This window comes from Ambystoma mexicanum, chromosome 6p (genome assembly GCF_040938575.1).
Source record: "Ambystoma mexicanum isolate Mex_15411 chromosome 6p, UKY_AmexF1_1, whole genome shotgun sequence".
Classification (NCBI taxonomy): domain Eukaryota; kingdom Metazoa; phylum Chordata; class Amphibia; order Caudata; family Ambystomatidae; genus Ambystoma; species Ambystoma mexicanum.
Window position 1 is genome coordinate 1,051,696,694 of NC_090935.1, and position 13,876 is coordinate 1,051,710,569.

At 47.8% G+C, this 13,876-nt stretch overlaps 1 protein-coding gene across 1 annotated transcript in view; it reads right to left on the minus strand.

Annotated features, from left to right (window-relative positions):
- SECISBP2 (SECIS binding protein 2) overlaps positions 1 to 13,876 on the minus strand; it is a 1,396,020-nt gene that overhangs the window by 940,170 nt on the left and 441,974 nt on the right. The window contains exon 5 of the mRNA XM_069625655.1: positions 9,410 to 9,538. Within this exon, the coding sequence (XP_069481756.1) occupies positions 9,410 to 9,538 (129 nt within the window). The remainder of the gene's footprint in view (positions 1 to 9,409; positions 9,539 to 13,876) is intronic.

The window sequence follows — 13,876 nt, forward strand, 5'->3', positions numbered from 1 at the left end:
ATAAGCCTGTTCGCCAGCAGTTTTGCTAAAATTTTGACATCCGTATTAAGAAGGGAAATGGGCAACATGATTGACACAGGAATGGATCTTTCCCTTCTTTGGGGAGAACCACTATGAGGGCAGACATCATGGTGTGTGGAAGGGTACCCAGCTCCAGGGCTGCATTAAACATTTTAGCCATGAAATGGGCTAGGGTGGAGCGATACACTTTTAAAAAACTAACTGTAAAACCATCATCACCTGGGGAGGTACCACTTTTCAGGGAAGCAATGGTGTCAACTATTTCTTGGGGAGTAATACGTTGCTCGAGAGGGTCCGCTTTTTCAGGGAGCAGACGGGGGATGGGTAAGGACTCCAGCAAGCTGTCGACATCAGCACCATCCCTAAAGTACTCAGCAGTATATAGATGCTCATAGTATGACCTGAATTGCTCCGCAATCTTTCCATCGCTTAAAGCCCTACCCCCCTCAGAGTTGCGAACAGAGTTAACTCTCCTATTTCTAACCTCCACACCAATATCCTATCTGCTTTTCCCCCCTTCTCCATGTATATCTGCTTAAGAAAAAGACAGCTTTCTTTTTGTCTGCCCCACAAGCAAAGCTGCAAGACTTGAGCGCAGCTGTTGCAATTCTTCCCATTTACCAGGAGACATCTGCATCTTCAATTTCCCCCCAGGCTGGATAGCTGCAATCTTATCTCTCAAAAGCTTCTCTTCCAGGTCCCTCTCCTTTTTTTCTCGAGCCCACCCCTGATGGTCGGCTTAAACACGTCCCAAACTCCCATGACACCCACCTCCCCGTTGTCTTTATTAGCGAAATAGTCTGCGATAGCGGCCAAGACCGTTTGTCGCACCTCCATATCCTGCAGCAGGAAATCATTGCACCGCCATTGGGAACCAACCAGTGGAGAGGGAATTCCCAGCTTAACCTTAACCAAGTCATGGTCGGACCAAGGAATGACTTCTACCCCATGTTCTGTAATTTCCTCCTTCAGGGACAAATCTACCAGGACGTAGTCAATACGCGATAACGATCCATGCGTCTTAGAATAGTAGGTAAAGTAAGGGTCCCGACCCTCCTCCGGCGTCCCTGTATCCCACAGCCCCAACTCCCCGTTAACCTCATGGAAGACGGATGCCATTTTTTTCTGAACTCGCCAGTCCGGACAAGTTACGGACAACCTCCTATCTCTGTCGGGTCAGAGAGTCATATTAAAGTTCCCTCCCACTAACAAATTACCCTCGGTGAACTCAACAATTCTACCGCTCATCCCCCTCCAAAAGTCATCCTGCGCCTCATTCGGAGCATATATACCTACCAGTGTTAACATCGAGCCCCTTACCTCTCCCTTGACCATTATATACCAGCCCTCTGGATCCGTTTTTTGGGCTTTAAGCCCAAAATGCACCTTGGGAGAGACCAAAAGGGCAACACCCCGTTTTGTAGCAACATAGGAGGAGGTACATACATGCTGAATAGCCTTGCCCCTAAGTTTTGGTTCTTTACCTTTGACCCAGTCTGTTTCCTGTAAAAACAAAAAATGAAGCTGAAGTCTAGTCTCTCTCAACGTCAATGACAGTTTTGTTGGGGAATTCTAACCCCGCACATTCAGGGACCCCACTGTCAACCGCTGAGGACTATCCTCCATTAAAGAGGCCGTTACTGCTCACATGCCCCATTGGGGATCCCTTAGTACCGCCCTCACCATGCAGTTTTGGGGCCTCCCGGAAATACGGAGCCCCCCCCCCCCCAACCCTTCACCAATTCCCGGAATATGTGGAATAACAAGAACAAAACCCCCTTGAACATACCCCAGCACCTGAGCCAACCCCCCATCCACCTCCCCCCAGAACGCCTGCAACCCAAGCGACTTCATCCTGCCGCTAGGTCCGGCCTCCAGTGCCCCCCCCCCGGGGTCCATAAAACCTTAATGACAACTGTTACAAGAACAAGAGCCTCCCCCACCCAACCCCAAAACAAAGGTCAAATGCTTCAGCAGTATTGCTACCAAGCTCATCCAGGGCCCCCTGTCGACCCCCAAAAGTTCCCCCGGCCAGACACAGCTAGAAGAGTTTATTATAAGCCCCCCCCCACAGGATCAAGATCAACCCTGATGCCAGCGACAAGAAAAAAATTCAGGTCTTAGAAACACTTAGCGAGGACGGATCCACTCTCCTGAACTTCCTGTGTCCCCTGACTTTCCTCCTTTCCATGGGGGGACCAGACCCGGCTGGACCAGCCGGGACACGCTCCTGATTTTGGTCCAATGTACCTCCAGCTGGATCGCCCAGGAGCTCTCGGGACACCCTGCGGATATCATCCTCAGTAACCAGCGCATATTTGTAGCCCTCTAATTCAAAAGAGAGCGAGAAGGGGCATCCCCATCGATACCTCACCCCCTTGGCCTGCAACATTTTAGTGAGCGGGGAACAGAGAGATCCTTGCCCCTTCCAACTCCACAGGACCTTTTCTGCGCGCCAACTCTAGGATTTTGCTTTTTTCAGAGAAGTAATGGAAACGGACAAGGATAGACCTGTGGCCCTTGTTGGGTGCCCCAGCCTTGTGCGTCCTATCAATAGTATGTTTGTTTGTGTTGGCATCATCGAAAAGCAGTCTCACCACTCTCCGGAAGGTCCAAAAAACACAGGTTACATCGACGCTCCCTATTCTCCAAATCTTCAATTTTCAGGGCACACTTTTCCTCACTCCTCTCCAGATTGGCCAGGCGCATGTCCAATTGCGTTTCCAGGATATCCACCGAAGAAGTATTGGCCTCCAAAGCTTGGATCCTATCATCTATAGAGTCGATTTTCTTATCCATTGTGTCCAGCCGCACCGCAATATCCGCCCTGAAACCTCGAATCTCCTCCACAAGGGCTGCCATACCTTTAGTAACAGAGGCCGAATCCGCCTCCCCCGGAAGAGCAGAGGCCGCCATTGCAGGGCGAGGATCTGGGGCAATCCAACGGAACCGCTGCAGGGACTCTGACCAGCTCATGGGCCTGTGAAGCCCTCCAATCCTCCAACTGAGGTTCCCAGCACTCCCCCAGCAAAGCAGGCAACATCAAGAAATCAAGGGGCCAGCCCGGCTGGGGGGTGCCCCGCAGACCCGGAGCACAAGTGGAGACAACCGGCTGGACAAAGTCTCTCCTCCACGGGCCGCACCGACCAACAATTCCCCGGTCCCCCTATCCGCTAGCCGAAGCTCCTCAGGGGCCAGGAAGCGGGCGCAGGAGCGAGAGGAGGCCACCCCATCAGTCATCGGCAGATATCGCTCAGCAAGTATGGATTCCAACTGCCACCGCACAGTTGGTCCCAAATCCCTCTGTAGCAAGCTGCTCTTCAGGTGGATGGGCCAGGGGCTAACAGGGGGGACCTCTAGACCGCCTCAGCTGCAGCCGGAGCAGTACTGCGCAACTACTCCCTGGGCCGCCCCCGAGTCGCGGCCCCTTTTCTAAGGGCGCTGTCCCGCCAAGGGTATCCAGGGAGCACAGCAAAAGGGTCCACAGACTGAGGAACCCCCGTGGGGCCAAAGGTGCGCACCCACCTCCGCAACTCCGGTCTGGCTGCCTCACCCCCGACCTGGAAGGAAGGTGCTCTCCAGCTGCTCTCCACTCCCACTCCGCCAATGGGCCTCTCCAGGAAGCCCAACACTCCAGCCTCCACCCGCTCCTGGCATCCTCAATGGGGAGCGGGGCACCCCTCCAGTCACCGGGCGCTCCTCACAGTGCGGCCTTGCACTGCTCCCCCACCGAGGGGAAGGTGCGGAATGGCTGGCGGGAGCCGCGCTGCAAGCCTCTCCGCTCGCGGCTCCCCGCGCCGTTCTCCTGCTCTACTCCTCCTTGAGACGTTGGATTTTTACCCCCCGGGCCCGCAGGGGCAGGAGCACCGATTCTGGGGGCCAGCCACCACACTGGGGAGGGTTATGGGGGGGGGGCTCAGGCCACACTTTCCTGGACCCCGGGGAGAGCAAGGCTGAGGCGCCCCCTGGTGGTTCCGTAAAAGCATTATTACGTGGATAAAAGAGTAATTGGAGAACGGAAAAGACCTGGCAGGTTAGTCAACCAGGCAAAGAGCGAGTCTGGGACTCGCACACATGCAGGAAGATAAAGCGAAACAGTAGTGTGGCATCCTGGCAGGAGAGTAACCCAGGAGTGTAATGAGAAGTGAACCCTTTTAAGGATCAGTGAGAAGAACAAGTTACTTACCAAATGGTAACGTTCTTTCGATTGGATGTTCCTCCAACGTATTCCTCATCTTAGATGTATTCCATCCAGCTTTGCTGCTCTTCGGAAATTTTTTCGGCAGAGGGCGCCATGCGCCGATGTCGTCGAGTCGATGGTCCCTCGAAGGCCTCCGCCGAGGGGGATGTCATCGGGTGTATAAGTAGCACGCGCGGCGCCCGTTGGCCTCAGTTCTGTTTTTCCCCTTTTTATCTTGGATTTTGTACTGTGTAGATTGTGCCGGCAGACAGATATCAGCCTTGCGAGAGTTGAGTTGGCAATAACACGGAAAAATCTACAGAGGGGTAGGCTGGGAGGGTGATGAGGAATACGTTGGAGGAACATCCAATCGAAAGAACGTTACCAGTTGGAAAGTAACTTGTTCTTCGAGTGAATTGTGTCCTCCAACGTATTCCTCATCTTAGATAGACTCCCAAAGCAGTATGGATAATTTCTCTGGAGGCGGGGTTAGATTTTTCAATGCCCTTAGATGGCTGTATAAAGTACTGCTTTACCAAAACTCAGCTCCTTAGACTGGGAAGCATCCAGACTGTAGAATTTTGAAAAGGTGTGCAGTGAAGACCAAGTTGCTGCTTCACAAATGGACCTTATTGGAACACCTCTTTGAAGGGCTGTCGAAGAGGCGATGCTTCTGGTGGAATGAGCCCTTAACCTTTCTGGTGGGTCTTTCTGTGCTAATCTGTAGCATTCTGAAATGCAAAGCACAATCCAGCGTGATATTGTCTGTTTTGTCATCGATTGACCCAGTTTCCTTCCGGTGTAACCGATAAACAGTTGGTTGTCCACTCTAAGCTTGGAAAGCCTAGAGATGTAAAAGCTTGAAGCTCTTTTTGGATCCAACCTGTGTAATCTTTCCTCCTCCTTAGTAGGATGGGGTGGAGGATAGAATGCGGGTAAACATTTTTCTGACAAATGAAAATCAGATACCACTTTAGGTAAAAATGAGGGTTTAACCTTCAACACAACTCTGTCTTTATGGAACACAGTATAGGGTGGCCCAGAAGACAGTGCCTGCAATTTGCTCACTCTTCTTGCAGACGTTAAAGCAACTAGGAAAGCAGTTTTCCATGTCAGTAATCTTAATGGACAAGTTTTCAAAGGCTCAAAAGGAGCACACATTAAGAATTTTAGAACCAGATTGAGATCCCAAATTGGCACTTGGAATGGGTAAGGAGGAAACACATTTGTGAGTCCCTTTAAGAATTGCACTACCAAAGGAATTTTGAAATAGGAGCATTCTTCCGACGAGCGCTTGAAGATGGAAAGCGCTGCAAGATAACCTTTAATGGTACCAACATTTAGACCTCTATGCGCTAGGGACAAGAGGAAGGACTGTACTTCCGGGATAGAACATAAAAACTGATCGACATTCTTTTCTCTGCACCAGTTGCAAAACTTCCTTCAACGGCAACGGTATAGAGATTTTGTTACTGGCCTTCTTGCCGAAAGCAACACCTCCATGACGTCATCTGGAAGGTCCCAATCCTTGTATCTCAGCCTTTCAGATACCAAGCATGAAGGTTGAGAGTTCTGACCTCTGGATGGAGAACCTGACCTTCCATTTGTGAGAGAAGGTCCTCTCTCTGAGGAAGACGTACTGGGGGACAGATGGACATGTCTAGAAGGTCCAAGTACCACGTTATTCTGGCCCAATCCGGGGCAATTAGGATCATGCGATTCCCGAACCGTCTCAGTCTCCTGATGACATGAGGAATGACGGGAATCGGGGGGCAGGCGTACAATAGTGGGAAATTCCACTCCACCACGAACACGTCTCCCACGGCTCCTCTCGGGGGAAATTCCCTTGAGCAATACCTTTCGCACTTCCGGTTGATTTCGGTCGCAAATAGGTCTACTTGAGGGGTTCTCCAAAGGGCGAAGATCTCTTGAATGACTTCCTGAGCCAGTTCCCATTCGTGGGAACACCGTGTTCGGCCTGCTCAGAGCATCTGCCGTCATATTCTCCTGCCCGGCTAGATGAACTGCTGTTAAAGAGATTCCCTCCTGAATTGCCCAATACCAGAGCTGCATTGCCTCTCTACACAGAGGTAGTGACCCTACACCTCCTATTTTGTTTAGATAATGCATGGCCACTGTGTTGTCCGTCATTATCAGGACATTCTTTCCCCTGACAGATGGCAAGAAAGCTTTCAGCGCTAGTCTGATTGCTCTCAGCTCTAAAAAGTTGATGTGTAGTTTGGACTCCGATGGAGACCAACGACCGCTGATTGTCAGATCGTTGGCATGTGCTCCCCACCCCATGAGTGAGGCATCCGTCACTACTGTGATCTCCGGCCATGGTTGCCAAAAAGGTTCTCCTTTTAGGATGTTCTCTGTACAAGTCCACCATACAAGATCTTGTCGAACCTTGTTCGGAATCTAGAGAAGATCCGTCATTTGACCTGAGAACTGGGACCACTGAGTCTTTAGAGCCCATTGAAGGGATCTCATCCTCAAACGCGCCTCTGGCACCAGGAAGATGCAGGATGCCAGGAGGCAGAGAAACTTTAAGAAGTCGTAAGCCTGGAGATTTTGGGCATTTTGGAATTTGGAAACCATCTGAAGAATGTCTTGAGCCCTCGACTTGGGAGGCGAGCTCTTTCCCAAGGATGTGTCTAATACAGCTCCTATGTACTGAAGCTGTTGGGAAGGTGTAATTTGCGACTTCTTGAAATTTAGGGAAAAGCCCAGTCTGTGGAGGAAGTGGCAGGTGACTTTCAGATGATCCAGTGCTGATCAACCAATCGTCCAGGTAGGAGTAGACATGAATCGCCCCTCTCCTGAGGTGCGCTGCCACCATTACCATTAACTTGGTGATGACCCTCTGGGCGGGGGTCAATCCGAATGGCAGGACTCGAAACTGATAGTGTGAGTCGCCAACTACGGACCTCAGGTATTTTCTGTGCTTGAGATGAATTGGCACATGAAAATAAGCATCCTGAAGGTCCAATGACACCAACCAGTCCTGAAGTTGAAGGGCCTGAAGGATCTGAGAAAGGGTAACCATCTTGAACTGGTCCTTCCTGAGGAACTTGTTCAAGTTTCTTAAGTCCAAGATGGGTCTCAGTCCTCCATCCTTTTTGGGGATCAGAAAATACGGGGAGTACCATCCCTTGTTCCTCTCTGCTGCAGGTACTGGTTCTATAGCACCTTTCTCCAGCAGGGTTAGAACTTCCTGCTGCAGAAGCGGGTCTGAAAACTTCAAAGGGTGTCTCCCTGGTGGATTGCTTTGAGGTCGCGTTAGAAAAGGAAGGCAGTAACCTTGGGCTATTATTTCTAGAGCCCAAACATCTGAAATTATGGCTCGCCATTCTTGCAGATGCTGCGACAGCCTGCATCGTACAGGTGTTTTGTGATGCAAGTCCTCAAAGTGGTTTTGTGGCGGTTGTTGCAGCCGCTGATGGAACAAGAGTTGGCAAAGTCAACAGACAGCTTGTGTTTTAAAGTAAATGCCGGGGAATTTAGAGAAATGCCGGGGGGGGGGATCCTTGACCAGAACTCCACTGATCACTGCAAGGCAAGGGAGTGGCAAGGAAATGACTGTTCAACCCTAAGGAGGTAGGCGGTAGGAACAGGTAGGGTTACTCACCCCCCATGCAATCAGATTCATGCACAAGCCACGAACAGGTAGGGTTACTCACCCCCCATGCAATCAGATTCATGCACAAGCCACTTTGCCAGCTCCTGAAATCGCTGGACCCCCGTTCTCTGTGTCTTGGTTCTGTTGAAGGGGGTCCATTAGTCGTGGGTCCAGAGGTCAATTTAGGTGTCGCGATATAGGTCCAGCTCGTCGTCGGTTCAGCGATATGGCGAGATGGTTCCTGGGACTGGAAAGCTGGACAACCCTGGCATGATGAAGAAAAACACTATATTGTAGACTACCTCAGAGGAACCTCAGGACACAATGCAGATGGACATCAGCAATGGACACTGGAGGACACTTGTAGAATATGCAGGAAGACAACTCTTGTGACAGAAACAAAGAAGCTGATCTTGCAATGCCCCTCTGTATGCTGAAGAGTTGTAGCTGCCGGGGCATCCCATGTGTTGCGTAAGTCGAGGTTCTATTGATTCCCAAGTCCGAACTCAGGATGGTGATCGATGCAGAGAGGTAGCCCATGAGGAAGTCAGTCAGCCGACTGGATGGTTCCGGGACACTTCTGAAGGCTTCCAAGGGCAGGATCCTCAAGCAGGGGTCGAGACTCGGTGTTCCTACTGGTCATAGGGTCAAAGCACCAGCGAAGGTCTTCTGGAGATCAGCAAAGGAGCAAGGCTTTGTCGAGGTGGTTGAAGAAGACTATGCTGGTTGACTGCACCGAGTTCCGGGTCTTCAGCAGGTTGCTACTTTTCATAGGGGTCTTGGCTCTGCCGAAAATCTGCTGAATGGCTGCAAATGTCCTCCTTTTATCCATGATTAAAGCCGGTGTCGCCCTCGAGCCCATCAATGGGAAGGATCTGCACCATTCATAATGACAAGAGTGGTCCAATCATGGACAGCCACCACATCTGCCCAGCAACACACATTGGCATGGATGTGGACTGAGAACAGATAATGCCAGCCGTCACACATCCAGCCAAAAACACACACTGCCGCTTTGCCCGGGAAAAGGAAGAGGCCAAAATACAAGATGGCCAAAGGACAGGTGAAAATCTCGTGGCACAGGTATTTTAGAGTTTATGATACTCTAAAAGGCATGAAGTGGTAAGGTGCAAAAGTGTATGATACAATAAAAAGAAATGCGTAATAAAAAGCCTAACCTATCTTGGACACATTATGCAAGTCACCATAAAGTTACAAATAACTAAGTTATAGGGGCACAAAGTATCCCTAATGCAAGCAACTTCACTGTAAGGCGAAGAGTGCAGTGCAACAAACAGAATTCCACAATGGAGAAAGGAGTTCTTCCGCACTGTTTGTAATAGGGATCAATCAGTGCCCATAAAACAGATGAGTTTAGCAAGGCAAGTGAAGTAAAAAGGCTTCCCTTGTCTTCAAAAGTGGAGGCAGGTGCAAAAACAACGGCAAAAAGTTGGGGGGGGGGGGGGTTTACATAGATTTTGATGGAGAGAAAGCAGCACTAATAAAATCTTGTCTAACAGCATAGCTGACATGAAACAAAGCATTTTGGAGTTTGCCTTAAAAGTTAAACTTTTATTTCAACATACCTGTGTTTTCTTCCGTTCCATTGTTGCACTTGCACTTTGTGATCGTGAAGTTTTTAAAGAAGTTTCTATTGGCCTGGCAGTTGAGAATTGATTCTCTAGAGAAGGCATCAGATCATGTGTCACCCACGCCTGTGTGAGAAGGGAACACAGACAAGTTAGAGAATGTAATTCATTGTTTATTCATAAAAGAAAATGTTTACCTATAGAATAAGAACCTCACTTTGTGCATTTCAGCAGCAGAAAACGTGCATATTTGATGGGTTTTGGCATTTTGAAGAATTGTTGAATCACTTGAATGCAAATACGATGAAAGGCACAGCAATCAAGCATAAACATCAATATAATCGACTACATTTCATACCAGTCTAACAAATTAATTCCCTCTGGTATTGTTATTTCTGATGAACTGGACCTTCCTTCCCAGAGATTTCTCATCTTGGATATGTTCCCCTGCTGATCTTTAGAACCGTTTTCCACAGCCACCACGGGGTGGCACTGTAGCTCTGCTTCTGCATGGTTGACTTTAATGGCTCCGAATAGGATGTCATGGACAGTACATGTTGCTCCAAATGCGCCCCCATTACCTCAGTTACTTCTTTTCTGTTGTGCTCAGCAGCTGAGAGAATGGAACATACAATGTTGTTCGAGCAATCCGTATGAGGGGTAGGCTGGGAGGGAGATTAGGAATTTGTGGAAGGAAGGACCAAACCATTTGAAAGAACATTACTAAAGCAAAGTAGTTTGTTTTCTTCGAAAGGAAGCCTCCCTCCCACAGATTCTTCAACTAAGGTAGACTCACAAAGTACTATAAAACCTGCAAGAGCCCTCCAGTAGGTCTTTAGCAAGAACCATCACCTAAAGCAGAAAACACTTTAATTCTGGCCCCAAAAAACAGGATCCTGACCTGCAAAGTGAGTCCAAGCAAAGTGTTCGGCAAACTTGCAAGGAAGCCCATATAGCTGCCCGACAGACACCAGGAACAGGAACACCCACTATGCGCCTGGTGGAATGGTCCCCAAGACCCTAGGGGGACCTGTTTCCCAACCAGATGAGCCCATTCAGAGGTGTAGAGGATAATCCATCAGGACAAAGTCTGCTTGAAATTGCCCTCACCATGGGAGCTCTAGATAAAGAGAAATGTTTCATCGTCCTAATAACAGAACTCGCTTGGGATCAACCAGGTGTAACCTCTCATCTCCATTAGACGGGTGAGATAGAGACAACAAGTGATGAACTGAAAAAAGTGGAAGCCAAAAACGACATTAGGCAGTAAAGAGGTTCTTACCCTCAATACTAACTTTCTCTAGAAAAGACCAGGTTCTGGGGCGTGATGAACACAGCCTGAAGCTAACTCACTCGGCTTGCAGAACGATAGCAACCAGAAAATAACGTTAAGGGTAAAATATTCTCAAAGAAAACCAATGTCAAGGATCAATGGATCAGTCATAAGGAAGGTCACAACCAGAATCGCACACAGGGACAATACAGTGCAGTGTGGGAAAGCAATAAGCAGACCTCTCAAAGTGCAATTTGGAATAACAAAAACAAGAGTTGCTGCGCGGTCTGCTTGAAGACCAAAATGGTGGGCAAATACCACTTTCACATTGCCACATTGGTGCCCTACAGAGCCAAAGAAAGAAGCAATTCCAAAACAGAAGCTGCCAAGCTGCCCAGGGGATCCAGACCTTTAGCCTGACACCAAGTTGAAAACTTCAGCCACCTGCAAGTAAATAGCTAGCACTAGATAGTAGGGGTACATCAAAAAATCTCGGTTTAATGGATGCCTTGGCCAGAGTCGAGGGAGCACATGGGAGGTTGACAGAAAGAAGCCCCTTTGCGTACCATTTCCGCACCCTAACCAGCATAAAAGCCTTACCTGTTCTATTCATGGAATAAGGACCCTTTAACCATCATTTGGAGTCTGGGAGTTTGCACCTCCATCTGTGACACTGTAATGTCTCTGTAATCTGTGAAGAATTAGATGACACCCTGCCGAGGACTTATCTTCTTATGGAAAATAATGCTGGATGACTGCCTGGTTTCTGGATTGGCTTATCCCTATTTTTGCTTGCATATTTCTGGACTTACTCGATTGTTGATGTGTTCTTCATGGGCTTTTGTTGGTTGGTGGCAGGACACAGTTCTTCACTTGATGCTTCGATCTGGTCTGTCCGTAAGATGTGGGTATCGTTTAAAGGGAAGGGGGCCCTGTGGTGTAGGTTTAAGGGTTACAAAGTTTGATATCACTGTTACAGAGGTCAGGGAAGCTTGAGTACTTTAATGGATGCAATGCTTGTTCCAAGATAAATAGATTGAAACAGCTTAAAGCCTTGAACTGGATCAGTGACAAAATTGTCAGACAATCCCACCTAATGTTCAGTGGCACAACTCTTCTTTATGTCTTGCACATGCTTCAAAGATGATTTCCTTTTTAGGGGACTCAATGGTTCTACTCCAAGGGATCCACGTATGTCCCAAAGTGAATGTAGACTTTGGTATAGAGGGTATCCCTTACACTTCTTTGCTTCTAGTAGGACAAAAAGGGTTGGGCAGCTATTCTCATAGCAAGAGGGACCCTGTTCAAGGTGAGTGGGACCCTGAAAGAGCCCCATCGGAAGATACCTAGTGGCCAAGGATTGTTTTTTCTGGCATTTTATGACCCTCTGGTGAATACACTCTCCAAATAAAAAAATATAAAGCTTTTCTCATTGAACTCCTCCTGAATGTTAGAGCATTTATTGGGGGGGGCAGGGGAAACCTAGATGTGTTGAGACTTTAATTTAGTTCTGGCACAGACTATTGACAGAATGCTCTCCCCATCACACTTGGATTTCAGAAATGAAGTGGCCCTGCCAAGAGTTCACACACAAAGAGCTAGAGTTAATAAATAAATGGCATTTTCTACACTCCAATGGAAAACATTACAAGCTTTCCTCCCATGTACACAGGGGATTCACTAAACGCGACCTACTCCTTGTTTCCGCTAAGCTCATACCATACATGTTCCTAAAGTTGAAATGCAATCCCGAGTTCTGTCAGACTATTCCCCTCTCTCCATTTCACTGAAGGTAATCAGAGTGAACGGTTGAGGCACCATCCTGGGAGGCTATGCAATTCTATCCTCCGAGATCTTATGTTAGGGGAAGAGAAAACATTAGCAAAAACTAATTAATTTACTGAGAATGGTTCTTCTGGGATGAACCCCGCAATGGTGTGGGTTGGATTTAAACACATTTTGAAGGGGGAATGAATTAGCCACCCAGCAGTGAATGTAAAGAAAGGAGAATCTAAGATTGCGCTCTGAGAAAGAAGTTCTAGAAAAAGAGATTCAACATAAGCTAAAGAGGTCTCTGAAAGCACGCAGATCCTTCAGATAATCAAGAGTCGAGCAAGAAGCTTACTTGACAGACAGGACCTCAAAATCCCTTTTAAGAACTAAATAGTTTTACCTTTCTCAAAGGGAGAAGGTTAACCAATTACTAGCCTACATATTGCAAAAATCCTCTACTAAAACCTAAATAATCGGGACACGAAGAGTACCTGGAAATAAGGAGAAAGAAAAAGGAGACACCATGACAAATTATTTCACCTCATCAATGAGGGGGATACTCTTAAGACAATAAGATATACCCAAATTGGATGAAACCCTTTACCAAGTACGAGACACTCTGTTGCCGGATGCCATTTGTCAGGTAATCACTGCATTTTATAACAGCAAAGCATTGATGGACGCACACATACTTTTTTATGAAACCTTTAAAGTTATCTTATGTCGACCTTGAAGGCTATCTGGAGCTCCTTCTACCAGTCGTGATCTGGGACTCCATCTATGGCTGAATCTGTCACCTCCCTGCTCTTAAAGCCAGGCAAAGATTCACTAGATTGCAGCTCTTACCATCTGATAAGCTTGCTCAACACAGATGCTAAAATGTACTCCAAAGTGTTGGCTTCATACAAGCATCACTGTTTCACCCTAATCAAACAGGGTTTCCTATTGATAGAAATATCCATGACAATATAGACCGGTCTTGGATCTGATGGAGGTGGAATGGCGTGGAGGTGGAATGGCGCGGTGGTGGGGGGCACTTTGGAACTTTTCATTGGTATGCCAGTGAATGATGCAAATAAAACCTTTGACAGACTTGAAGTCAAAAATGAGATTGCTGATAAATGGGACACTTAATGATCCAATATAAATATATATATATTCAGTAAAAAAACTTTGTTAAAGGGATGGTATGGTTAAGTTGCGCTACTAAAAACCTGTGAAATTCAGTAAAAAATCTTTGATAAAGGGACATTATGGTTCCAAGTAAAACCGAAAACCCCCTGAAATTCGCCAGTTATGGTCAGCTAAGCAACCATAACTCGCGCCACCACTGTGCACTGCTAAGACTAACACCCAGGACATCAAAGATGACATCACAAATGTCATTGATGACATCACTGATGACATAACATGCCTGG